The 25,358-nt window shown below is 41.1% G+C and overlaps 15 protein-coding genes across 15 annotated transcripts; 8 read left to right on the top strand and 7 right to left on the bottom strand.

The window, feature by feature from the left end:
• Positions 1-278: 278 nt before the first annotated feature.
• NEMIN01_1145 (casein kinase 1, delta) lies at positions 279-1,394 on the top strand (the record flags this gene model as incomplete). Its single annotated transcript, XM_051477087.1, has 1 exon — positions 279-1,394. The coding sequence occupies one exon, from the start codon at positions 279-281 to the stop codon at positions 1,392-1,394; it is 1,116 nt and encodes a 371-aa protein (XP_051333047.1).
• Positions 1,395-1,814: 420 nt separating this feature from the next.
• NEMIN01_1146 (6-phosphogluconate dehydrogenase) lies at positions 1,815-3,197 on the bottom strand (the record flags this gene model as incomplete). Its single annotated transcript, XM_051477088.1, has 1 exon — positions 1,815-3,197. One exon carries the CDS (start codon positions 3,195-3,197, stop codon positions 1,815-1,817), a length of 1,383 nt encoding a protein of 460 aa, XP_051333048.1.
• A 39-nt stretch (positions 3,198-3,236) lies between these two features.
• NEMIN01_1147 (uncharacterized protein) lies at positions 3,237-3,827 on the top strand (the record flags this gene model as incomplete). Its single annotated transcript, XM_051477089.1, has 1 exon — positions 3,237-3,827. One exon carries the CDS (start codon positions 3,237-3,239, stop codon positions 3,825-3,827), a length of 591 nt encoding a protein of 196 aa, XP_051333049.1.
• Positions 3,828-4,038: 211 nt separating this feature from the next.
• On the top strand, positions 4,039-4,662 carry NEMIN01_1148 (uncharacterized protein; the record flags this gene model as incomplete). Its single annotated transcript, XM_051477090.1, has 1 exon — positions 4,039-4,662. One exon carries the CDS (start codon positions 4,039-4,041, stop codon positions 4,660-4,662), a length of 624 nt encoding a protein of 207 aa, XP_051333050.1.
• A 194-nt stretch (positions 4,663-4,856) lies between these two features.
• On the top strand, positions 4,857-6,701 carry NEMIN01_1149 (vacuolar protein sorting-associated protein 1; the record flags this gene model as incomplete). The annotated part of the gene is made up of 1 exon (XM_051477091.1): positions 4,857-6,701. The coding sequence occupies one exon, from the start codon at positions 4,857-4,859 to the stop codon at positions 6,699-6,701; it is 1,845 nt and encodes a 614-aa protein (XP_051333051.1).
• A 543-nt stretch (positions 6,702-7,244) lies between these two features.
• NEMIN01_1150 (ubiquilin) lies at positions 7,245-8,096 on the top strand (the record flags this gene model as incomplete). Its single annotated transcript, XM_051477092.1, has 1 exon — positions 7,245-8,096. The coding sequence occupies one exon, from the start codon at positions 7,245-7,247 to the stop codon at positions 8,094-8,096; it is 852 nt and encodes a 283-aa protein (XP_051333052.1).
• Positions 8,097-8,517: 421 nt separating this feature from the next.
• Positions 8,518-11,298, bottom strand: NEMIN01_1151 (Ras GTPase-activating-like protein IQGAP2/3; the record flags this gene model as incomplete). Its single annotated transcript, XM_051477093.1, has 1 exon — positions 8,518-11,298. One exon carries the CDS (start codon positions 11,296-11,298, stop codon positions 8,518-8,520), a length of 2,781 nt encoding a protein of 926 aa, XP_051333053.1.
• Positions 11,299-11,729: 431 nt separating this feature from the next.
• NEMIN01_1152 (uncharacterized protein) lies at positions 11,730-13,457 on the top strand (the record flags this gene model as incomplete). The annotated part of the gene is made up of 1 exon (XM_051477094.1): positions 11,730-13,457. One exon carries the CDS (start codon positions 11,730-11,732, stop codon positions 13,455-13,457), a length of 1,728 nt encoding a protein of 575 aa, XP_051333054.1.
• A 169-nt stretch (positions 13,458-13,626) lies between these two features.
• On the top strand, positions 13,627-15,048 carry NEMIN01_1153 (uncharacterized protein; the record flags this gene model as incomplete). The annotated part of the gene is made up of 1 exon (XM_051477095.1): positions 13,627-15,048. The coding sequence occupies one exon, from the start codon at positions 13,627-13,629 to the stop codon at positions 15,046-15,048; it is 1,422 nt and encodes a 473-aa protein (XP_051333055.1).
• A 167-nt stretch (positions 15,049-15,215) lies between these two features.
• Positions 15,216-16,838, top strand: NEMIN01_1154 (uncharacterized protein; the record flags this gene model as incomplete). Its single annotated transcript, XM_051477096.1, has 1 exon — positions 15,216-16,838. One exon carries the CDS (start codon positions 15,216-15,218, stop codon positions 16,836-16,838), a length of 1,623 nt encoding a protein of 540 aa, XP_051333056.1.
• A 360-nt stretch (positions 16,839-17,198) lies between these two features.
• On the bottom strand, positions 17,199-17,498 carry NEMIN01_1155 (uncharacterized protein; the record flags this gene model as incomplete). Its single annotated transcript, XM_051477097.1, has 1 exon — positions 17,199-17,498. One exon carries the CDS (start codon positions 17,496-17,498, stop codon positions 17,199-17,201), a length of 300 nt encoding a protein of 99 aa, XP_051333057.1.
• Positions 17,499-18,535: 1,037 nt separating this feature from the next.
• NEMIN01_1156 (uncharacterized protein) lies at positions 18,536-20,431 on the bottom strand (the record flags this gene model as incomplete). The annotated part of the gene is made up of 1 exon (XM_051477098.1): positions 18,536-20,431. The coding sequence occupies one exon, from the start codon at positions 20,429-20,431 to the stop codon at positions 18,536-18,538; it is 1,896 nt and encodes a 631-aa protein (XP_051333058.1).
• A 360-nt stretch (positions 20,432-20,791) lies between these two features.
• On the bottom strand, positions 20,792-21,700 carry NEMIN01_1157 (uncharacterized protein; the record flags this gene model as incomplete). The annotated part of the gene is made up of 1 exon (XM_051477099.1): positions 20,792-21,700. One exon carries the CDS (start codon positions 21,698-21,700, stop codon positions 20,792-20,794), a length of 909 nt encoding a protein of 302 aa, XP_051333059.1.
• Positions 21,701-21,709: 9 nt separating this feature from the next.
• NEMIN01_1158 (inhibitor of growth protein 5) lies at positions 21,710-22,288 on the bottom strand (the record flags this gene model as incomplete). The annotated part of the gene is made up of 1 exon (XM_051477100.1): positions 21,710-22,288. One exon carries the CDS (start codon positions 22,286-22,288, stop codon positions 21,710-21,712), a length of 579 nt encoding a protein of 192 aa, XP_051333060.1.
• Positions 22,289-22,724: 436 nt separating this feature from the next.
• On the bottom strand, positions 22,725-25,163 carry NEMIN01_1159 (uncharacterized protein; the record flags this gene model as incomplete). Its single annotated transcript, XM_051477101.1, has 1 exon — positions 22,725-25,163. One exon carries the CDS (start codon positions 25,161-25,163, stop codon positions 22,725-22,727), a length of 2,439 nt encoding a protein of 812 aa, XP_051333061.1.
• Between the last annotated feature and the right edge of the window lie 195 nt (positions 25,164-25,358).

The following is a 25,358-nucleotide window of genomic DNA, read 5'->3' on the forward strand; positions in this document are numbered from 1 at the left end:
GGCTCTTACTGTCTGCCGTTGCAGAGTGTTACCATCTGTTATTTATATGCTCTATTCGCTAACTGTTCCATCTGTATGTTGTGCATTTGCTATTATAACGTAGTCAGAAGCTGCTGCACTTGCACATTCTATCTTGTGTATTATATCGTGGTAATTTGCCATACGCTGTATCTTTTCTGTTTCTGTAGAGTTTTACATTTTTGTGACAGCGGACTGTCTGATGTCTTGTTTTTCTGTGGTGCAGTTTCTGATGGAATATTTTTATCCTATAATAATAGATGGAAAAAGCTTTTAATAATTTTATGGCCAGACTGCAAGAGCCACAGAAGCCGTGGAACAAACAAGGACCAGAGGACCTTTCGAACATCTCTCTCGCTAAAAGGCCCAGAATAGAGTATAAAATACCCCAGCCCGGGGAAATAATAGGGGGATACGTGCTGAGCGAGAAAGTGGGACAAGGCAGCTTCGGGATCGTGTTCGAAGGACACGCCATAGATAGCATCAAGAAAGTAGCTATAAAGATAGAAATATGCTCCGACCAAAGATACTCCCAGCTGGAAAACGAGTACAATGTATACAAAAAATTGGACGGAGCCAGTGGATTCCCCCGTATAGAGTACTTTGGACAGTGCGAAGCATACAAGCATTTAGTGATGGAGTATCTCGGGATGAGCCTGGAGGACATGCTAGCCATAAGAAACAGAATGTTCTGCGCCAAAACCATCTTTATCGTGGCCAAAAGGATGCTCACTCTCATAGAAAAGCTGCACAGCATAGGATACGTCCACAGAGACTTAAAACCAGACAATTTTCTGATTGGGAGAGATCCCAAGAAAATATTCCTGATCGATCTGGGGATGGCGAAAGAGTTCCTCAAGCATGGACAGCACATTTCCACAGGCGCAGGCAAGAAGCTGACAGGAACCCCGCGGTATGCGTCAGTCAATGCACACAAGGGATACGAGCTAAGCAGAAGAGATGACCTGGAGTCAATAGGATACATAGTGCTCTATCTCTCGAAAGGAAGGCTCCCGTGGCAGGGCCTGAAAGAGTCAAAGAGAGAAAAGTGCAGAATCATAGGAGAGATGAAAGACGCAATGAAAATAGAAGAAATAGCAAGAGATCTCCCAGGAGGCACAAAAATAATAGAGTACTTCAAATACATAGACACTTTGCGCTTTGATGATGTGCCTGACTATAAATACATGACAGGCCTATTCGACAGTGCTCTACACAGCCACGGGCTGATAGATGATGGGGTGTTCGAGTGGGAGCATGTGTTCAAAGGATACACAGAAACAGTAACAGACGATAGCCTGGACGAGGAGAGCACAAAGAAGGCCTCATTTTGGGGCAAGGTGCGCAATTTCATCTGCTGCAACTATTCCAAATAAAGATAAGCCGTTAAAAACAAACAATAATCGAAAAACAATCAAAAATAACTGTTGCAAAATGAACGAAGAGTAGAAGAAGATAGCCAAAGATAGTACAACCAATAGCATCAATAGTAGAAGATGGCTCAAGTGAAGAGTGTTAATGCTAGAATAGAAATAGTAGTTTCACTTTTGTATTCCTAAACACTCTTAGGGCATAGAGTGCAATAGCAGCTGGAGTTAGAATTATATTTAGAAACTTGTTATAGAGTGATCAGCATTATTGCGAGTAGTAATAGTAGTGTTTTTATAAGTTTGACTGTATTAGAAAAGTAGCGGTTTTGTTTCTTCAGGAATAGCAGTGTAGTGACAGTGTTTCTTTTACATTTTAGAGCAGTTTGTACGTAACTTACACTAATAAATATACAACATTTCTTAGATTTATTTCCAGGAGATATGTGTCCTTTCGCTCTCTCCTTCTAGTAGGAGCGTGTGCGCTCCAAAGTAGTCTCTGAGCGCCTGTATCATATTTCCTGATGACTTGCTAGTGCGGATGGTGTCGTAATAGGTAAGAGACGATGATACACAGGGAATGCTCACGCCCTGCCTTGTGCAATAACTGACAATCTTTCTTAGAGGAGCAATCCCGTTCTCTGCTATCTCTATGAAACTGCTAGAATGGAAAAAAGGCGTGCTTTTGCTGATTGTTGTAAGCGTTTTTAAAAATTCACTTCTTATAATGCAGCCATTGCTCCACACCCGGCAGAGCATATCCAGGGAAATGCTCCAGGAGTTCGCGTCAGAAATAGACTTAATTAAGTTGAAGCCCTGGATGTATGATAGAGCCCTGCACAGAAGGAATCCCTTTCTCATCTCATCAACTGACAGCGCACCCATCAGAGATGGCTCATCTTCTGCGCCTACGGGGAGCATCTTCGAGGATGCAACTCTTTCTTCCTTCATGGATGATAGTACTCGCGCTGTAACTGCTTCTACTATTACGGGCGTAGGAGTGTTCGTGTCAAATGACTCAAGCACCGTCCATTTCCCTGTTCCTTTCTGCTCAGATATATCCACAACACGATCTATCAGATAGCAGTCGCTTCCATCGATCTTTTTCTGCAGAATATCCTGCACAGCTTCAATCAGAAACCCTGAAGTGCCGCTTTTCATCCACTCTCCGAATATTCCTGATATCTCAGCAGGCGACAAACCTCCTCTAAATATCTGGTAGAAATCAGCGATTATCTGCATCTCTGCATATTCTATCCCGTTATGCACTGTCTTCACTAGGTGACCACTGCCTGATGGCCCTATCCACTCACAGCACGGCTCATTCGTGCTTTCATCCACTGCGGATATTTTCTGAAGAATGGAGCTAATTGCAGGCCATGCCTCATGCGATCCTCCCGGCATTATCGATGGCCCATACCTAGCTCCCTCTTCTCCCCCAGATATTCCACACCCTACAAATAAGTACTTGCCTTCAGCTGCAGTGCACCTGCGCATAGTATCGTGGTAGTTAGAGTTGCCTCCATCTATTACAATGTCGCTACTGCCTATCAGTCCTTCCAGCTGCTTCAGCAAAGCATCCACGGGGCTTCCTGCAGTAATCATCAGAAGAAGTATCCTGGGTGCCTTAAGCTCTTGGACCAAGGACGAAAGAGAGCCAAATCCCTTGGCATTTTTATGGGATGTTTTCCCAATGAATGCATCTGTCTTCTGCACTGTTCTGTTGTACACTCCCACCGAATATCCTTTGTCCAATATGTTCAGGATGAGATTCTCTCCCATTACACCGAGTCCTACTACTCCCAGATCCATAAACAAATATTTTAAAATGCTTTCAAGAAAAAGAGAGCAATGTCAGAGACAGAAGACGACGAGGTGTTTGAATTTGACGCGCCGATGATAAGAGATTTCACCAAGAAAGAGTACCAGTCGCAGAAGAAGCAGATAGAAGTGCTGCTGAAAACACACGGAAACCCAGGCGTGCCGCAAGATCCTTCGAAGATAGTGAAAGAAAAGAAGAAAAAAGTCGAGAGAGCAGCACCGAGGAAGACTTTCTTCTCAGAGCTATTCAGAGAAACAGAAAAGGAAAAAGAAGAGAATAAAAACACAAAAACAGGACAAGAACTAGTAAATGCAGAAGAAGACGTCTTCAATCAAAGCGTAGACGACAGATGGTTTGAGAAAAAAGAGAAAGAAACAGAATCCTTCCAGGACATGTCGGTCAAAAGCATTGCTGGAATAGAAAAGACCCCAATGTTCACACAAGACCTGTTCGCAAGCGAAGAGGAAAGGGATATTCTGCCGCAGCTGAAGGTAATAGCCACCCCGCCCATTAAAAAACAGACGAAAAGAGGCATAGGATCGGCTGAGTTCAATCCGAAGGAAATAGAAGAGCTGTCAAAGTCCCTCGCTCCCTTGTACTATAACGAAGACAGCGAGTGATAAAAATTATCCTCGGATACTCTCGAGCTGCTAAATAAGTTTATTGCCTGTTTAGGAGATGCTAAGCACAATGGCTGCACAAGGCTGCTAAATATTGCACAAATAAAAATATATTAAATTACCATATAAAGCTATCTGCCATATGCGCACTATTTATTCTCTATCTTTGCAACGTATTACCATATACGTACGAACTCTTCTTCTTACGTCCATGCGGCTGGCTATATTTTTAGTAAATATTTTGCATCCCCTGCTCTGCTCTATTATGATAGACACTCTGTGCTGTGAAAGTCCTTACTACATCCTCATACTCTCTTTGGTGTATGCCATGATCTTCAACAGAAGTAAATCGCTTAAGTACATTCCTTCTATTAACTCTTTCTTCTTTAGGTTTGCCTGCTGCTGCATTATAAGCGTACTGGTTAAGTATCCATTTAATGGTCCGAGGCCAGAAAAAAAAGAATACCTTATGCCGGAGGGGTGGTACAAGATTCTTAACCTCTCTTCGGTCAACGGCTACAGCAGAATACTTATCACGCCAGAAAGAATGAACAAGAGGCTGAGAGTGCAGCCTACGCTGGAGCTGTACAACATTCCCGTGTCGTTTTCGCAGATAAAAAACAGATATCTTCCGAGAACGGGAACACCGAGCAGCCACAGCGTGATATCAGGGTATCTAATGGGAAAGATGGTGAAAATGCAGTACAACCCCGTTCTGGCAGCGCTTCCCATGGTAATACCGATTGCACGCGTGGTGTACAAGCACCACTACGTGTACCAGGTGCTGCTAGGCCTGGGCATAGGATATTTGCTAAATAAAACGTACTATCTATAGAGCGTATCTGCTTAGGACATTAATAAACTATCTATGTAATCTGCTATTTATCTTGATAAAACTACCGCTTTAGGACATATTAATATCTGCTGTTTTGTCGTATTCTTTTTATGCAGCAATAATTTCCAATTTGCATTTTCCTCGAAATGGCGCTGCTCTTATTTAAATTACTTTTTCCATGTAAACAATAGAGGATGGAGGACGTAATAGAGAAAGTGAACAAGCTGCAGGAGCTGTGCATAGAAATACCCAACCCCATCAACATTCCGCAGATAGTCGTAGTGGGCGCACAGAGCTCGGGAAAGAGCAGCATCTTAGAGAACATTGTAGGAGCAGAGATTCTTCCCAGGGGCACAGGAATGGTCACCAGAAGACCCCTCATGATACAGATCGTCTCAACAGAGGGAGCAACGCACTGCACTTTTGGACACTCTCCTGGGAGAGCCTTTAAACTGCACGAAGTCCAGGAAGAAATAACAAAAGAAACAGAAAGAATATTGGACAAAAAAAACGACATATCAGCCATACCAATTGTTCTGAAAATACACAAGCCAAATGCTCTGCCTATTACGCTAATTGATCTCCCAGGAGTGATAAAAATACGGTCAGAGGGCCAGCCAGAAGGAATAGTCAAAAAAGTGGAAGAAATAGTAAGATCGTACATACAGAACAACAACACGATAATCCTGGCGGTAACACCTGCCACCACAGACATAGCCAGCTCTGATGCGCTGATGCTGGCTAAAGAAGTAGACCCAGAGCTAACTAGAACGCTCTGCGTGCTGACCAAAGTAGACCTAATGGACCCAGGATCTGATCTGGTGAATGTGCTGCAGGGAAAAATAGTGAAGAACAGGCTGGGGTTTGTTCCTGTGATATGCAGAGGAGAGCTTTCCGTGAAAGAAAAAGTGAGAATAGAAGACGCCCTGAAAAAAGAGGAAGAGTATTTCAGGAGCCATCCATCCTACATCAAAAACCACTTGTACTGCGGTGTTCCTTATCTGATCGTAAGACTGCACGATATTCTGCGTAAGAGCATTGTAAAAAGCACGCCATATCTTCAGGACAGGATATCGTTTCTTCTGAATAAAATAGAAAAAGAAGTAGCTGAGCTGGGAGGGAAGATCATCGACGAAAGACAAATGATTATGCAGATAATCAGCGAATTTAAGCAGGAAATAGACCAGAAGATCACAGGAGCACAGAAACACACAGTGCAGAAAAAATACATTTCTAAGGAGATAATCAACGGAGCAAGAATATCGTACACACTGGACACGCTGTTTCCCAAATCTCTGGAAGGAGTGGATCTGTTCAACTCCTCAGATGCCGAGATAAACAACGTAATGCACAATACGTCAGGCGTATTCGGAGGAGCAAACGTATCAAATATTCTGTCGCACTTTGTCTCGCAGGCTGTGGATAAAATACACCCCCACTGCACACAGCTATCCACAAAAATCTTCCTGGAAATGCAGAATATGATGGAGGTGTCATTGGACGCAAATAAGATAGGGAGATTTCCAAAACTAAAAACAGAAATATGCAGAAGTGTGTCTTCTCTTCTGAAGGAGAGGCTAACAGCCACCACACACGCAATAAAAGAGTTTCTGCAGTGGAATACAGTTTACATCAGGCCTGCAGCGAGTAAAAGCACAGGCGCAGCAGAGCAGAGTGCCACGCCGGATGCAATTAGTGCACAGAGCGTATCTAATACAGGCAATGATAGCAGCATAAGTCTAACAGATAATAGTGCATACAGCACAGAAGGAGAGATGGAGATAGTTAAAGAATCAGTGAGAAGACAGGTCTCTCATTTGAAGAGCACCGTTGTGGAACAAGTTCCAAAGATCATTGTCCTGGAGATGGTCTACAAAACAATGCAAGAGCTGCAGAACAGGCTGATAAACGATCTGTACAAGCCTGAGAGCATATCTGAGCTCCTGCAGGAGGAACAAGCCACAAAAGACAAAAGAGAAATACTGGAAAAGTCATTTATTGCTCTGGAAAAAGCCAGAATAATTGCAAATACGCTGTAATTACAAATATTGTCTGAATTGAAGATCTAAATATCAGTTAAAGTAAGGAATGGAATAGTAAAAACAGTATACTATAATAGTTAATGGTCTGTGTGCTAGCTGCTGTACTAGAGAAAGGATTTGTAAGAATAGACTGTGGTTCTTGGGCTATGAATGAAAATTTTAAAAAGAATAAAAGCTAACTACACCGTAAGAATTCTTCTATCCAATTAATGTAAATTTAAATAATCGAAGAATTCTTCAGTCGAAGGATCTGCTTTGTCTGCACTGAAGGAATAGGAGTAAAGGCACCCTTGTATTTACTAAGCTATCTGAAGAGTTACTGTGCATGCACGTTGCTATTTAGACGAATAGTATCGAATCTGTTCTATCTCCTCGGACGGGCAGATCACATTCCTACTGGTCACTTTTCTCCGTGCTCCTTTTTTCCTTATTGGTAAAAGGTCTCTTTATTCGTTATATCCCATTGGTTTCCATGCTTCTGGAAAATGCCAATAAATTGTTTTTGTTTCTTATTGTTATTTTCCTTCACGCTCTTCCAAAATGCACAAGGTCACTGTAAAGTATCTACAAGAAGTAATAGAAATAGAGATAGGAAATGAAGATACAGTTGAAACACTCAAGAATAAGATAGAAGAAAGAATAAACGTGCAGGCAGATGGGCTGCGGCTGACGCACAAAGGAGGCATTCTATCTGACACATCAAAGACCATGGGAGCGCTGGGGATAGAGGATGGAGCCATTATCTACGCGAACAAAATGGAAAAGCCCACAGGCCCCAGCGAAATAAATGGAGAAGTCTACCACAAGCCAGAGACACACCCAAGCGCTGCGATGATGAAGGACCCGGGAATGAAGAAGATATTCAGCAACCCAGACATAATGAAGGGCCTTTTGGACATGCTCCCAGAGCTGAAAAATGAAAACCCAGAAATAAGAAAACTCATGGAAAGCTCAGAGATGCTCGAGCAGATGTCCAAGCTAGCAGAGGACCCAGAGCACATGAACACGCAAATGAAGAACCTGGACATAGCCATGGCCAAGCTGGAAACCATTCCGGGAGGATTCAATATGCTCAGAGGCATGCTGAAAACGCAGAAAGACCCAAGCGAGTCGCTTGCTGAAGAAAGCGAAAGAATGCACTTTAAGGAGGGGAGCAAGGACGCAAAGCCATCGAGCCAGCCTGTGCCCAATCCCTGGGGAAAGTACAACTTCAATCCGATTCTGGAGTACAGATCGCAGGTCAAATACATGAAAGAGTGCGGATTTACCGATATAAGCTCAAATATTAAACTATTGATAAAGCATCAGGGCGATGTAGATAGTGCAATAACAGAGATAGTGTCAGACAGTGCAATGAGCAGCCCCCTACCAGACCACAAATCACGAACATAAATAAACACAGTGCTGCTGTTTCATTCATTCGCTAGCTCCTTGTTGGCTATGCTCATTTTATTGTTTAATCTATCTGATTATTGTTTATTTCAAATGAATTTGGTTAAATCTTTATCCATCTTACTGTCTATGAATTCACTGTTAGCTACTTTATTGAAAGATCTATTATCTAACAAGTATTTCCTTATTTGCACTATCAGTTATTGCACCTGTTGATTAGCAGAGTGAATGAGTATGCTAGAAACAGCTGCCAATTCTGGTTGTGTGCATTCAATAATTTTAGTAATTTTATCTTTCGTATTTAGCAGCAGAAATAAAAAGTAGAGAATAAATTTCCAATGCGTACTTTTGTATTTCTGTGAATAAAATTTAAATGAACAATACCGAATTTAAAGATGCATTTTATTATCCTGCGGCGCGACTAAATGTGGAACTTCTTATTTATGAGGCAAATAAGCTTGGGAATAGAAAACACTGCTCCAACTGTCTCCAGGACCATCTCACTTTCTCCTTCGCTCTCTCTCAGCAGCAGCTCATCGAATGGAAGAACTTCACTCGCTGACTGTATGCCAATGAGCAAAACTGTGACTACTATCTTTCCGTATGCACCCCTTTTAATCGCAATGTCGATGCTATCGAGCTGCGAGGGCTGCCAGTTGTACATTCTCAAAACTACTCCATCGAGAAGCAAAGACTTAGCAGGGTATTTGAACTCTTTCCCATTTTCCATTATTTTTGAGCCAATTTCTGCCAGGTACTCCTGGCATTCGATCTGCCGTGCTTCAATCACCTCTCTCGCCTTTTCCAGAGAGTTAATTGCCTTTTCTGTTGCCTTTATTTCTCTTTTTCTTGCTTGGCTGCTTCTTACTCTGTTCAGCATGTCCTGCGCAGCCATTGTGAGAATTTCACTGCAGTCTGCTGTATTTTTGACTATGCCCAGGTCAAAGAGCCGTGCACTGTACTTTCTTATCCTGTCCTTGCACTGCTCAATGGACTTAGCGCTGTCCAGGGCGTACGCACCCCTCCCAAACTCGTACGATTTATTCTGCAGAGCATCGTGGATGTTTTTTCCTGTCGTATGGGACAGCAATCGAATAATTGACCATTTGCACAGCCTTTTTTCAATTATTCCAGCATTTTCCTGGATATACGGGGATATGCCGCCGGGGACAAGGAACACCAGCTTGAAAGGGAAAGGATGGCACTCTTCTGCCATTTTCCTAACGGCTTCAGGAGAGGCAGAGGAGCTGAGCAAAGTTCCCAGCAGATAGTTTACTTCTTCGCCAGAGAGACAGAGCATGTTGTTGATGGGTCTTGTAGCAATGTACTTCATTGTGTAGTATTCAGAGATAGATTCAGAGCTAGCCACACGGAGAATGCGAAGTATATCGATGCTTTCGCTGCTGCTGCTATTTTCATTGCTGTCTTTCCGAATTTCTTCTGTTCTTACGATCTGTGCTACCTGGTGGCATACTTCTATTAAGTGCGCTCTGTTGCAGGATAAATCACTTTTTATGCCGAATGTCTCAGGGGACACAATGATGGGCATAAAGAGTATCTCCCACATGGCAAGGAATAGCTCTGTGGCAACTGTTTCCTTGTGGCTTTCTCTTTCTTTGTGCTGTCCGTTGAGAGCCATGACAAGGAATCTCGCGTAGAACCTGAGGGCGTGTGGCATGTTTCCTGCTTCGTCGATGATGTATGCTACTATCTCGCGCGCGCTCTTGTTCTCCTGGCTGATCATCTGTCTGATGCGCAGCTGGATATCTGTCATTCCCTGGGCAATAAGGAAAGAGCGCAGGGCCAGCCCGCCGAGTGTTCTGTTATTATTATTGTTGCTAGTAATATTTCCTGATTTGGCAGTTTGATTGCCTGATTTGGCAGTATTGCTGTTACCTGAAATAAAGCTGTTTGCAGTGTTGTCTGGTGTCTGTGCATGGACCAGCGCTTCAACCACTCGGAGATACGCGTACTCTTCGCGGGGCGTCTTTGCGCCTCCAAAGAGCCCAAGTATTTTGTTCGTGCAGAATGACTCTGCCTCTCTCTGCCGCATGCTGACTATCACCTGCGAAAGGATGCTGGGGTCGTCCTGCACTTTTGCAAATAGCTTCTGCAGCGATTTGTACTTCATGTACGATCCTTTCTGTCTTTGTTTCGTATTAGAGCTATTTTTGCCGGACTGCATTTTGTTTCTGATGAGAAGCGATATTCTGTTCTCCACAGCGGACACTTTTTTTTCAAGCTCTGCATTTTCGGTGAACAGCTGGACAAGTATTTTATTGAACTCATCGACCACTGCTTCTTCTTTTTCTTCAACTCCAGAGAGCATGAAAAGAATTCTGCGCAGTGAGAAGATAGAAACCTCCTTATGCCCTGCTTCCTGCAGCTCTTTGATTACTTTCAGTCCCAGCAAAGAGCGCATGTACGCCTGCACTACCTGCACTGCTTCAGCAGCTGCATCTGAGATATCGTCTGTTAGGATGTCGTGGATGTTGCTGCTCATAGACGTATTCATTTCTCCGTCAGTTAAAGCGTCTTCATTAATGGACAAAGATATTTCCATGGGGCTTTGGGCTGTCTCTCCATACTCGCTCGCATCTTTATTGCTCATATCTCCGATCTTGCTCTTCCCACCGGTGGTTCTCTCAATGGCTCCGGATATGTTGCTGAAGCTGGGCAGATTGACTCCCGACTCTTCGATTTCCTTCTCTTTTTTTGATATCTGGTCCTCTGTGAAAATAGCTCTTCCCACCAAGTTCCCAAGTTTTATGGCTATATTTTTTTTTGATAAATAGTGGCCTAGCGCGTGTATGCAGTAGATAACCTTCGGAATGTTCTTGCCTTCGTACAGATCCACCAAGTCGAATAGAAACACAACAGGGAGCCCTATTGACTTCGCAAACTCGAAAAACTTGTTTATATTGTCGGTGTGTCTATACTGGAGCACAGGGTCTACAAACACCTTGCTCACTAGCTCAGGGCTGAACAGCTGCACCAGCCTTGCTAAGTACACGCCGTCCTTCAGAGCGTTCTCAAACTCATCAGGTATCTTTTCCTGTATGATCTTTTCCATCCACTCTCGGGCCTCCTGCAATCTGCAGAGATATTCGTAAACTCTGTTTCTTTTCCGCTCTTTGTCCAGTTCTTCTGCTGTCAGCATCCTGTCCTCTTCAATTGTGCTGTAATAAACACCTTCCTGCATACTCATAAAAATAAATTAACATTTAATAATAATAATAATGATATTGATGCCTGGAGGTATTATTAATAAATTATTCGAATATTCGAAAAAATAGAAAAATAAAAGAAAAGACAGTAGACAGAGAGGAGACAGAGAGTAAATGAAGAGAGAAGGATAGTGATTGAGTAATAGTTGAACAATGATGAATGAATGTGTTGATGTAACTGTTTTAATGACAGTAGTTAGAAAGTGGGAAGAAAGAGGGTAGACATCTATTATCTAGCTTAGGCTTGTGTGAAAAGATGAGAAGAGTTTCTACTGTATATAATTGCTTATCTACAGAAAGCTGTGGTTGTTCATTCTTTGCTATACTGCTCATTCATTTATAATCCACAGAGTAGGAGGATGTCACGTTTTCTTCAAAATGAAAACAGAAATATTTTAATTTTACTATGATCTTGCACCAGGGATTGCTGAAAAAGGTAATATTTGCAGGAGCAGTTGCACTGGCTTACCTCCAAGGAGCCAGCTGTATAGTAGAAGACAAGAGTGTGTTTTTAGAGGGCATACATGGCTATTGGATTTCAAAAGTCGCTTTTATAGAAAGCCAAATTCAGATTCAAAGCGCTTTCCTCGAAAAGGCTGGGCTTATAAAGTCTAGAGAAACAGCACTTGACTTTGACTCCTGCGGTGACCTGGAGAAAGGAAAGAGCATTATGTCTGAAATAACAAAATATTTCTTACATCTCAGCAAAGAGTGGGAAGAAATGGCAGAGTTCGAGGAAACCTTGAACAGGCTAAACACTTTCATCCAAAGAAGACAGATGGACTCTGGGAGAATAGAAGCCTCTGAAGACACTACAGAATTTGGCATTAACCTAGTAGACAAAAAGAACGTTATCTCAAAACTAGAAAGCCTGCTGCCAAAAATGCTCAATGATAGCAACTTAATCCTTGAGAAAATGAAGACATTCAACTTGCACATGCTGAGATTCATAAAAAACCATAGCAACAAGAAGTATGGAGAGCACGCCCAAATACACGAGCTCGGAATATTCAAACTAGCAATGAAAAACAAGCTATTTGCTACTAACGTTATATTCACCTTTTTTGAAGCGGAGCCCTTAGAACCAGCCTTTAGCAGTGAAGACGGTGAAAAGAAGCTCAGACATTTGTTTAAATATTTAGCAGAGTTTACTCCCAATAGCGATAATATCTTCATAGACTACAAGAACGCTATAATGAACGACATACGAGAAAACAAAACAAGTCCACTGGTCTCAGCCAATGCCCATTTTCCGCTCTTTTTGCAGGAGCATGGACTTATTACAGAGGCAGACAGCACTGTAGTTGATACCTACTTTAACCTGCTAAAAGAGAACCTCCCTGATGTATGCACAGACCAGCTCAGCTGCATAACACCTGAAAAAGTCATAAGAGTGATATTGATCGAGTATTTAATGAACGGATGTCTGATAAATAGCAAGAAAAACCAGCTGTTTTCCAATTTAAAAAAGACAATAGAAAAGATAGAAAGAGTAGCACAGGACAACATACTTGATGCTCTCTGCATGCTGTGGAAAGACTGGTACTGCGATTACAGAAGACAGAGTCTGTCTCTTGAAGGCTTCTGCAAAGAGAGCCGCCTTAACACTGACTCTTTAAAAAGTCTGCAAAACATTCTCATTGATTCTAAGTGGATGTACATGATAGAGCAGCACAATTTGAACATACCAGTACTGTCTTTGAGAGAAGAGATAGCAAGGGAGATGCACTTTGACATGTCCTATTTGCATCCCATGTGGTACATGTGCAGACGATATGAGAGAATCACCCACCTGAATGAGCCGGATTTCAGTTGCAGTGAAAAGCCTTTTATGGAAACAGAAGGCAGTAACATTATAATTCGGTCATACAAAATAAGCAAAAGAGACGATGATTTGATACGGGTGGAGAACATGAGGGATTTCATAGGCACATGCTTTTCAGAGGACAGCAATGCAATTGTGGTCTTGCGCAGACACCAGGATAATATACAGTATTACGCCTTGATAGACAATTACTTCCTTGAATGCTTCAGAATGATACCTTTACGAGGAATTATTACATTCACCAAAGAGGTTCGAGAAGAAGAGGCGAACAACTTCCCGCCACCGTTCAAGAGAGCTAGACTCGCATAGCTACGCTAAATAGGTACAAGACTTTAACAGGTCAATTTTTATCAGTTATCACTTCTAAATAAAAGCCGCTATTTAATAATTATCTTCTAGTGTTAGCCAATATTTCTGTTCATATAGTCAAACAGCTAAAGTCAAGGTAAAAATGAAACAGAAATATTTTAATTTTACCATGATCTTGCACCGGGGACTGCTGAAACAGATAATATTTGCAGGAGCTATCGCACTCTCTTACCTGCAAGGAGCCAGCTGTGCAGCAGAAGACAAGAACGCATTTTTGGACAATTTGGATCTCTATTGGAGCAACAGAATAGAGTTTATAGAAAAAGAAATCCAAATTCGCAAGGTTCTTCTTGTAAAGGCCGAGTTTCTCAAGTCCAAAGAAAATTGTTTATTTGATGCAAACTACGATCTGGAGACAGGAAAGGATGGTATGGTTCAAATAACAGGCGATTTATCAGCTCTTAGTGCAATTTGGAATGAGATGAAAAGACTAACTAAAGGACTAAGAGAACTAAACACTCACATCAGTAGAAGACAGCTCACTTCTGGTGATGCGATGGAAACCTCTTCCTATGCCATGCTAGAAATAACAACTGATGATATAATGAAAATTATGCTAGACGATAAAATGGAGGCTATTCCCCACGACATGATGGAGGCTATTTCAGAACTAAACAGCATGCAGAATACCAACCTGAAAAGCATAATGCGAAAAGTCCTCATAAACAGCACCCTGCTCATTGAGAAAATACAGGGATTTAATTTGCTTATGCTGAGATTCATAGCCAACTACAGTTCAATGAAAAATGGATACAATGCGAGAATACACGAATTGCCTCTGTTTAAGCTAGCAAAGAGAAACAAGGTCTTTGCTGTCGACACCGTCTTCACTTTCTTCGGGATAGAAGCACTCAAGTCTACATCCGATAAAGAAGTGAGTGCACAGCAGCTAGGCTACATAAAGGACTGTTTGGGAAGTTCTATTTCTGGTGGGGATGGCATAATTGCGAGCTATGTAAATGCCGTAATGGAAGACATAAGAAAAAGCAAAACAAACTCTCTGGTCTCGGCGAATATGCACTTTCCGGTTATCTTTCGGGACTACAGCCTCAACATAGATGAAGACGAAAACATCATCAACATCTATCTTAGATTCGCAGAAAACGATCTTTCTCAAATAGAAATGCATAAATACAGAAATATCACACCTGAGCAGGTTACGAAGATGATAATGGTCGAATACCTAATGGATGAGCGCCTGCTGAACATCAGAAAAAACTTTTTGTTTTCTAATCTAGAAAAGACAATAAGAAGCATGGGAGGAATATCTCGAAAAAAAATGCTTACCATCCTGAATCTTCTATGGGATGATCAGTATTGCAGAAGGACAGGCAGCATTCCTCTTGAGGTTTTCTGCAAAGAGAATGCGATTAGCGCTATTTTCTTTGAAACAATGCGAGCTAGCTTTATGGCTTCTAAATGGATTTATATTGCAGATAAAAAGAAGCTGCACTCTGAGAATATGTTTCTCCAAGACAAATCATCAACACACTTTGATCTATCTTATCTGCACCCCTCCCAATATATATAAATGTGTACTACAAGCTTATTTGCGATTACTTAACAAATAAATTTCTCAGATTATTCTTATTCATCCATTCTTTGTTTGTGCTCTATCACACTCATTTATAAGCATAGAGCAAAAGGGTGCTGTTTTTTCTTCAAATGAAAATGAAACAGAAATATTTTAATTTTACCATGATTTTGCAACGGGCGCTGCTGAAACAGGTCTTAACCGTAGGAGCTATCGCGCTGTCTTATCTACAAGGAGCCAGCTGTGTGCCAGAGAATAAGAGCATCATTCTAAACAATCTCTGCGGGTACTGGCACGACAACATATATTTTATAGAAAAACAAGTTCAATCTTGCAGCGATTTCCTCAACAGAGCCAGATCTATAGAGAACGAAGAAAAAGGCCATGATAATGCTCTAAAGATAGGAGTGGACACGCTGTCTAAAATAACAGAAGAGTTGGCATCCCTCAACAGAATCTGGAAAGAAATAAGAATCTCGCTGGGCTTATTGGGAGAGGAAAGCGTATATACCAGAATAAAGAAGTATATTTCCAGTAACGTAGTAAAATGCATTTCCAAAGGCAAAGCAAAAAAAAATCTTACCTTAGAAAGTCTATCATTGAAGATGCTCAACACTAGCACCTCAGTCATTGAGAAAATACACACGTTCAACTCGCACATGCTCGATTTTATAGCGGACTATTGCGAAAAGAAGTACGAAGGCGGCAGCGAGATACACGATCTAGTGATATTCAAACTCGCAAAGAGAAATAAGATGTTTGCTGCCAACATTGTGTTCGCTTTCTTTGAACTCGAGCTGTCCTTATCTGATGATGAAATCGACAAAAAAGAGCTGAGACACATAGTTAATTGCCTGGACAATTCTATTTCTAAAAAGAGCATATCTGATTACGCAGTTGCAGTGATGAAAGACCTCCAAAAAAAAAAAGTAAACATGCTAGTATCAGCAGATACGCACTTTAAATACAAGTTCCATGGGTATGGGCTGAACCTGTTCGCAAGCGAGGACGTGATAGACATGTATTTATGTCTGATAGAGAAGGATCTTTCTGAAACAGAGATAAGCAGATTCAAAGACATTCTGCCTAAACAGATCATAAGGCTGGTAGTGATCGAGTATGCAATGGATGGCCATCTGCTGAACTACAAGAAAAACCACTTATTTTCCAACTTAGAGAAAATCATAGTAAGTTTGGAAGAAAGTGAGCAAAACAAAATACTTAATGGCCTGAGCATGCTGTGGGAAGACTGGTACTGCGACTCAAGGAAAATTGACTTGTCTTTTGAAGACTTCTGCAAAGAGAGCTACCTCAAAATTGACTTCTTCAAAAGTCTGCAGTTCAGCTTCATGTATTCGAAATGGATGTATGACTTGGATATGCCCATACCAGAACCTGAGAATCCATCAGCACGAAACGAACTGGCAAAAGAAATACACTTCGATCTGTCCTATCTGCATCCCATGTGGTACATGTGCAAGCGCTATGAAAGAATCAGCTATCTAGACAGCCCAGACGCAGAGTCTACTGATAGTCCCTTTATGGAAAGAACAGGGAATTTAATTCTAATCAGACCGTACAAAATAAGTAGAAAAGATGACAACTTAGCACGAGAGAGGAACATGAGAGATTTTATGAACACATCTTTCCTCTCCTTATCAGACAAAATTGAAATTGTTTGCAGGCACCAAGACGCCAAGCACTCTTGCTTGATAAGCGACCAGTTCTTCGAGTTTTTTGAAATAAGACTTCAGAGAAGACGAGGCTACATTTCTCCGAATGTTTAAATAAAGGATGAAGGTGGGAATATTGTTTGGCCCTTTTTCAAGAGGTATAAATTGCTTTACAATTGGTGTTTCTAGGAAGGAGATTTAGATTTGCAATGCACACTATCGCTAATAAAAGCCACTGCTGCTCAACTTATGTTGACTGTTGTTTGTTATACACTGCAATAGAAGAATAAAATTAAAGTCTGCTATGGATTTATTAAAAATAGTTTTATAATATTTGCATGTGTTGGTGAATAAACCCAGCACTCTTTTGCATCCCTGGGCCTATCTTTAAACCTTATTTTCGTTTCTTTTCTTGCCAATGTTCTAATGAGAAATACCGCTATTTTCATGCTCATCTTCAAATCGTAGAATAGCTCATAACCGAATGATTTTGACAGATTTATCAGTGGCAGCTCTGGTGGCATCAGTAGAAGTCTCTGATCTGAAGCGACTTTGTATGGCTGAAGATGCTTTCCTTATGAGAAAGTATGCGCTGGCTAGTAAAACTAGTATGCTCACTCCTGCTATAATTAGAAACACGACTGGTGTACTGAAGAGACTAGACACAATATCAGCACTGTTCTCTGAGATGACCATTTTTCCTGGCGTCTCTGTTGGTATGGACTGCGTGCTAGACTGTTCTATGAATGTTGTTTGTGTTCTACCATTTTCCATTAGGAAAAATGTGAATCATTATTTATAGGAAAAAATAAGTAAAAAATTGCACCCAGGAGTCTTTTTCTTTTTCCACGAGTGCAGTAAAGCATCAAATGTTGCATAGAATAAATGTTAAATAATCAAAAAGAAGCTTTTATTTGATATCTTTGCCCAATCAAAAAATATTTTGTATTTTTATTGGCTGGTCTTCATGGCTCTTCTTTATAGCTTGTTAGATCTGGATATATTTTCTCAGATTTTTGTTCTTTTTCTTGGGTTGCATTTTTGTTCTTCTTTAGCAGTGTTCTAAGCGCAAGAACTATTAGTACCACCGCTGCAAGAAAAAGTAAGCCCAAGACTGTGTTTTTAAGTATCGCATTTGATGATTTTAATAATCCCGTAGTTTCTGCCATTACAGTCCCATAAAATATTTTTATTTATATAAAGAAAATTCTCCGTGTTTTATTTTTTAGTGTACGCTTATTGGTATTTTTATTTTTACAAGCCTTTTTCAGAGTATTTTCATCCTACGGAATATTTTTATTTTCTGTCTCAAAAAAAGAGTCTGTCAGGCCCTTAGAATCTATCTTTGTGCTTTCATGCTCAGAAGGTAGTGCCAATTCGTTATCTCTAAGTCTAGACTCGTAGTCTTCATGCCCAGAGTCTTTGAACAGCAGATTTATAAGCACAAGAGCTATTATTACTACTATCATAGCTTCGTTAAAATAGCGAATTAGATATTCAAACTTCTTAATCAATGAAAACAGCAAACCGCTAGGAGATGACTCTAATAACATCAGAACTCCATGAAGCATTTCTATTTATACATCAGAGCGTATTCCCCGTTTTTTACTGTCTGGCGCAAGCCCATTGGTAGCTGCTATTTCTGAGATGAGGCTTATTCAACAAATTAACTGAACTTTGTATCTTTCATACTTGCCATATGAGTTAAAAATCAATGAAAATTAAGATAGTAAGAATCTCAATAGTTGCCAATCACCAGAGGGCTATCGGCTGAATAGAATAATTCTCAGTATAGGATGTGTTAATTTTATTTATTCTGGTGTTATTCTTTGTAGCAGATTGTTTATCATGCTTACACTGGAAGAAGTGACTTCCTGTTTGAGCAGTTCTCTTATCTTTTGCAGAATAGAAAGTGTGCATGTTTCTTTACAGGTGCATATTAGGTGGTAAAGTATATCTTCTACTTTCTTGGATATTTTCTCGGGGTTGTACAAAACGTCTTCTGGAAGCCCTTTGAACTTCCACATTGTTCTAAGCACTTTTTCAAAATAGTAGTACTCCAGCTCCCCTGCTCTATGTGCCACTAGGCATGTCTGCGCTGTTCTGTTTTCTTGGTGCATTCTGTATATTCCATGTATTGCCATTCTTAGGTTCCAAAATAGATCAAATCCCTCTACCAGCATGCTTTTTATGTTTCCAACTGCCAAATTATACGGGAAAACTTCCTTATAGATAAGCGAAAAGTTGTTATTTTTTACGATCACATCGACAAACTCTGCCATTTCCACGCCAAAGCACCTGTCCAACACCTCGTCTACCAAAGAAGAGTCTAGCGACATGCCCGAGGAAAATAGCGACTCAACAGAGACAAACAGATCGTATGAAAAATCATTTCTAAACAGAAAGAAAACGTCTCTTATCCTTTTGAGATGGTCGTGTATCTTAAACTCTCCGAATAGCTTGTGTTTTATCATTCGCTGAGCATCTTCGTAGGCACCTGCAATCCACTGTGCATTGAATATGCCATCAGCAGGCGCTGTGCTCAGATGAAACTCATTATTTTTATTTAGCAGAGGAATAAGTCTGTTTGTTCTCCCGATGTAGACTATCTGCCGTGCTGTTTCCTTCGATATGCTGGCCGGTATTTCTCTTTCTACAAGCACGGATCTGCTCCAGACAGTGTCATTCTCATCAGCAGTGCTTTCATGTACTCCATCTGCAAGGATCATATTGTCGTTGCTATCAGCAATATTTCTATTTATGGTGTTTTTAATGCTCATTTTATCCAATACGCCGCTATACCCTCTGCTTTTCTGTTCAATCGTTCTCTGGGGCTTTTCTTTTATGAATCCATTTACAGCAGCACATCCGTTCATCCATTTAACCACTCCGTCCGATAGTGGCGCTCTGTACTCCTCCAGCACCTCTTCAGCAAATCTTTCTGTCCAGGGCGATTTTATTATTTTGTTTGTAAACTCAACTATGCACCCAGCTTCATTGTCCTTCTCTTCATACAGCAGTATCTCCTGCGCTAGATGGTGCAATCTCATAATCCACTGCATACCATCATTATGAGCAATGTAAAAAGAGAAAAGATCGCTCGCTGTCTCTGAATAGATTCTGCTTCTATATCGGTCCAGGTGTCTTTTGAGCACGGTGTAGAATGGCTTTGTAGACTCTGGTCCCTCTGTGAATGTTCTTTTAGTGAGGTAAAGATACGCTTCTCCTGCCCTGTGCACTGTGTAGCATATATCAAACAAGCCAGCCTCTATACTCTTCCTCAAATACTCGCTTTTTCCGTCTGCTATTTCTCTGAACCACGACATATACACCCCTATACTCGCATTTTTGACAGCACCCATTGCCATCTCTTCTGTGTCTAGTTTATTTGCAGCTGCACTCACACTATTTGCTCCTATCTTGTTCTTTATTTTGAACAGGAAATAAAGCGCTTTGCGTGTTTCTGCTGTGCTATTGCACAGGATCTCATCTATTTTCTCTTGGTCTTCTCTGTTTAGGGACACTTTTGCAAGAGTTCTTATTTCGTGCGATGACGGAATGTACAGAGAGAGCTTGGTGTACGGCATGAGATAGTCAATCAGCGTGTTTTTATGCTCCACAGATAGTATCAGACTGTGGTCCCTGGCGTACGCATCTACTATGCAGGACACTGTGGCACGAGGGCTTCTAATGGAAGGAAAATGCATAAAAAATAATTACACACTGCCTCATAAACCATGGAAATAAAAAAGAAAGGACAGCGATTTATTCAAATAAAAGAAAAGAATTTGACGAACAGACACAGCAGTATAAACAAGAGTAACAGCTGCTAAATAGCTCATTATTCTAGTGCTTACTTACTGACAGGCCGTTACACAGTGCTAGTGATTTACTTTTCTTGCATCTACTAATTATTCTACCAGCTGTTGACTTTGCATCAGTTACTTTTATTGAGCTATCTATCACATCATAGTTTATCTTTATACCACTGCTTGCACAATTATTTTCACTCTTTTTTGAATATTCTTTAACCAATGTAATTTATTTTCTCGTACTAGCACAATTTACTATTCTATGTTTAGCTTGAACTCTGGTATTCTTTCCTCCAGTCTTCTTACGGTCTCTACGTTCAGTGCGCTGATGCCTTCTCTTATTCTCTCTATCTTCTCTGTGTGTTCTCTTGCCCCCTTGAATATAGCTTCTGTCTTGCTGTTTATCCAGGAGCTGCTTTTATTTGGCGCGTTCCTTATTCTCTTCAGCTCAGCTATGATGTACGCTGAGTACTCAGGAAAAGCCATGCTTCTGGAGTGCTGCACCAGGAGGTGTGATATTATGTCGAGAGAGTTGATCATTATGTACTCACTGTATATTTTGCTGTTAACGTACTTTTCCGTTACTTTTATCATATTATCAGAGACAGCCTGCAGAGGAACAGGAGAAGATGCTATTTTGGCCATCTGGCTCATCATGTAGAGAGGGTAGTATGCGATGGGAATGAAGCAGTCCATTGCGAGTGATATTAAGCGGAGCAGTTTCACCAGTTTTAGCACAAACGGATAGAATATGTGCGATGTTATTGCTATTGCGAGCACCTTGCCTGATAGCTCGATTATTTCCTCTACACATTTCTTCGACACTTCGATGTATTCTCTTTTGTTTTTTATCAGCCCATTGCCCATTCTTGTCTCTTGGTGAAGAATTGACTCGATCACCAGCTCGATCTTCTGGAACACTATTTTTTTAATGACTTTTTCTCTTTCTCCCTTCTGTTCGGAGTTGTACTGGTCAACCAGCGCGGTGATGCTTTCTACCACCTCCTCCACGTCTTTCCTAAGAACGTTGTAGTTGTTGTGTCTTTCCAGCAGGTGGTTCTTTATGGGCTCTGTCTGCGCTTTGCTGTTTTCTTTGTTTGTCTCCTGCAGATCAACTATTCTCTGGGCTATTTCTGAGATAGACAGCTTCTCGAACGCGTTCATTAAAAAATTTTATTCGTTCTTGCTGCATAAATTGCACATCCACTTTTTCTTGGGAATTCCCTTTATTCCAACACATGCCGTGTGGAACCACTCTATCGGACACTCGGGGTTATCGCACACAATCATTTCTCCTTTGCTAGGTCTTTTGCATGTACAGCAGAGTATTTCTTCCTCTTTGTTGTCTTCTTCTATTTTGTAGTCCAGAAGAGAAAGAATCTTTTTGAGTTTTATAGATAGACAGCTCTTGGATATTCCTTCTTTAAATTCGTATGACGACGCTTTCATTGTCTCTTTTGTGCTTTCCAGCTGATTTTTGAGGGAGGTGACAAGAGCCAGTTTTCTTTTGTCGGTGTCCAGCAGCTTCAGATAGCATCTGTTTATTATCCGCAATTGTCTATCAATGGCATCCTTTTCTTCTCCTTTTGTCGTGTAGTCTTCTTCCAGTATCGTGTGGATTCTCTCTATCTCTCTGTCCAGCTCTTTTTTCTCTGACGACACCGAGTGCTCCAGCTCGGTCAGCTGGATGATGGCCTTTTGGACTTCCTTTGGAGCTTCCTCCATGATATTTAAGTACTCTTGGATGAGCATTTTTAAAAATAAAGAAATTCATTATTCTTATAAAGCGAATTATTGGACGCAAGAAGAGAGCACAGCAGGAGAAGAGAGAACATGAGTTTAAATATAAATGTATCTGAAATCAGAAAGAGTGAAGAAGTCAGAGTTAATGTAGAATGGATGTAACACAGAATAAAATTAAAATATCCTCCTGACTGGCCATTCATGGGCTAAAAATATTTAGTGCATTTAAACCATTAGAGGATGGAAAAACTTTTATCTGCTAGTGAATAGTAAAGTTAGTGGATTAGTGCTGTAAATACAATAAGAAGAGTAGGAGAGTGCACTGCCATAAGACAACCTGTACTCTTCTATTTTACATTTACATTTCTTTTTTAGACCAGATTGATATTAGTACAGTTGAAGAGAGAATAACAGTTCGCTTTTATTAGGTATTCAAAAGCTGCAGCTACTCAGAGGTTAGCTGCTCCCATATGCTCTGATGGAGCTTCATTTTGTTCATGGCTGTCTGCTCATCCATTCCCAGAACTGAAAAGTTGTAAATGTACCTCTCATGGTCTCTAAAGAGCTCTGCCCCAGTGGGAGTGAACTTAAGCATTCTAGATATACCGTCGCGCAGAGTGCTTGTTTTTATAACGGTAAAGTATCTCTCTTCTTCGGGATCGTACACAACGAAGCTCATGACCCTTAAGCCGTTATTGTTTGATGCTTTCAAATGGTGAGCAATGTTTCTGTTTTTTTCATTGTTTTTTGTGTTGATCACGTAGTGTTTGTAGGGACAGAGATATCTGCGCCAGATGTAAACCTCGTCTCCAACGGGATGTTGTATGTTTTCAAGATAGATAAGGTTTAGTCCGGTGTTTTTCTGCTCTCTCAGGCTATCGTCAGCCCTGTCTATCACTAAATTGTTGTAGTGGTCTGCACACGTATATCTGCCACTGTGCTCCAGAACCAGCGGCCTCATCTTTTTTATCTCTTTTTTCAGATTCTCTATCGCGCTGTTCTCTGGCGGGGTGGCTGTTTTTGTGTCTTTAAATGTAAAATTTGCCAGCTTTACAGATTCAATGTCCAGCGGACTAAAGAACATGGGGATGTTCAGTTGGGTTGGGTACTTTCCATTTGTAGGCCTTTTCAGCTCATTCGCCTCAACCAAGTGGTAGGTGTACTGCGAGAAGAGAGGATTGAACGCAGCGTTGGAATAGTAAAATACTAGAGTGTTCATGTAGTCCATGTAGTCCACTCTTTTATCTCTCTCGTTTTCAGGGACACTTGACCAGGTCTTACTTGAACAGCAGTACTGCATTGGCAAGATGAACTGTATGGAGCCCAGGCTGTAGATGCTTTTCAGGTACCTTATCATTTGGTTAACGGTCATAAGAGTATTTCTAGTAACTGGCATGGGAATGCAGTAGTATTTGTCGTGCTCTATGCTGTAGAAGTGGATGTTGTAGTAGGGCGTATCGACACAGTTGTCCTCACAGTTTAGCACATGGTCAGCCTGGAATCTGCAGCGGTTGTATCTGTTGACATCTTCTCCCAGGATGCTAGATGTGCTATGCAAGATAATGCTATCATCTAAAAAGGCGTTAAGACCAATGAGATCTTCTTTATCAATCAGTGAGTCATTCATTTTGTAGATGACCCCAAAGAGTCTGTACATGTCATTGTATATCTCATCGATGTTGTACTCTCCATCTTCCATTGCATACTTTTTTATCAGGACTTTGTATATGATATCTGTGTACCACTTTGTAGCCTCTTTTTTATCAGAGGGGTTTAGCCTGTTTTTATTCTCCATGCCCTTATACTCTTCGTTGACCTTTATAATGGCATGCACATTGTTAACAATGGCGAACAATTCTCTGTTTGTAAATTTGCATAAATATCTGTTCTTCTCACGATAGTTGGAAATGTTAAGGGCCATTGTGTTAAAAAATTCATCATCAGTCTCAGATGAGAACCCCGTGTATTCATCCAAAGAATCAGAAAGGTTGTATCCAAATGTTTTGAAGCCTTCGATCTTTTTGCAGTCTGCACGTATTTCCGGAATGTTGAAAATGGCCTGGAGCACTGCATTTATGCACGATGTTATTTTGTCTTTTGCAGGAGGCAGCTGTATGTAGCTGTGCAGCAACGTGTCGTTGTGTTTCTCGTACATGCTCAGGTTTGCAAATAAGTCGTCTTTTTCTCTGTTAGCAAGCAGATTGCAGTTGAGGTGCTTTGTGTCACAGGACAAGAGTATTTCCGGGTAGTAGAGATAAAGGCTCAGCTGCTGAAAGAGAAAGAACTTATCGCATCCGGGTATGTTTCTCAGCTTGGCTTCGTATTTTTTGAAATCTTTTAGGATTTTTTTCAGAACACTGCCTCTCTCTTCGATGCGGTCCCCCATCATTGCAACCAAGTACCAGAAATCTTTTGTGACATACTCTGCCTTGTCTTTTATCACAGAGTCTAGCACTCTATTAACGGCTTCACTGCCATCATCGTCTTTGCCAGCGGAGGACGAGTCTTCCAAGTCCATAGATGCTGATTCAGACGGTACTCCTTCTCTGGTAACAGACAAATTCTTGACTTTCTCGCATAGCTGTGCTTCCGGATCGTCTGTGCTCGGTTCTGCAGGGTCCACAAAGTTTGGAACCAGCTGCTCATCTGATGATTCTTCGCCATTTAATGGCGTGCCTTTGGCAATGGAAAGCTCTTCGATTCCCTCGCACAGCTCTATTTCCTGAGCATCCGGCTTCAATTGTGTTGGGACTGCAGCCTCTGGCACCATTTGTTCATCTGAGGAAGACGAGCCCTTGAGAGCTGAGAGCATAGCAAGCACGACCAATAGTCTTGGCACATAAAACAGAAAAAGGCCTCTTTTGGCATTTCTACTTCGGGTCATATTTTTTCGAAAAATATTTTTGCCTGATTTAAAGCCTTCGCAATGGGGATAAAAGAGGCCAAGCTAACAGTGGATGTGAAAGGAGCAGTGGAGGCCTGCGCTGAAATAGATGAAATAAACAAGATCTACACAGTTAGAAACAACAGAATGGACTACATTAGCATACTAGAAGACATCTTTAGCAAAAATCTAATA

Source organism: Nematocida minor, assembly GCF_024244105.1.
Source record: "Nematocida minor strain JUm1510 chromosome Unknown 7880, whole genome shotgun sequence".
NCBI classification, from domain to species: Eukaryota; Fungi; Microsporidia; genus Nematocida; species Nematocida minor.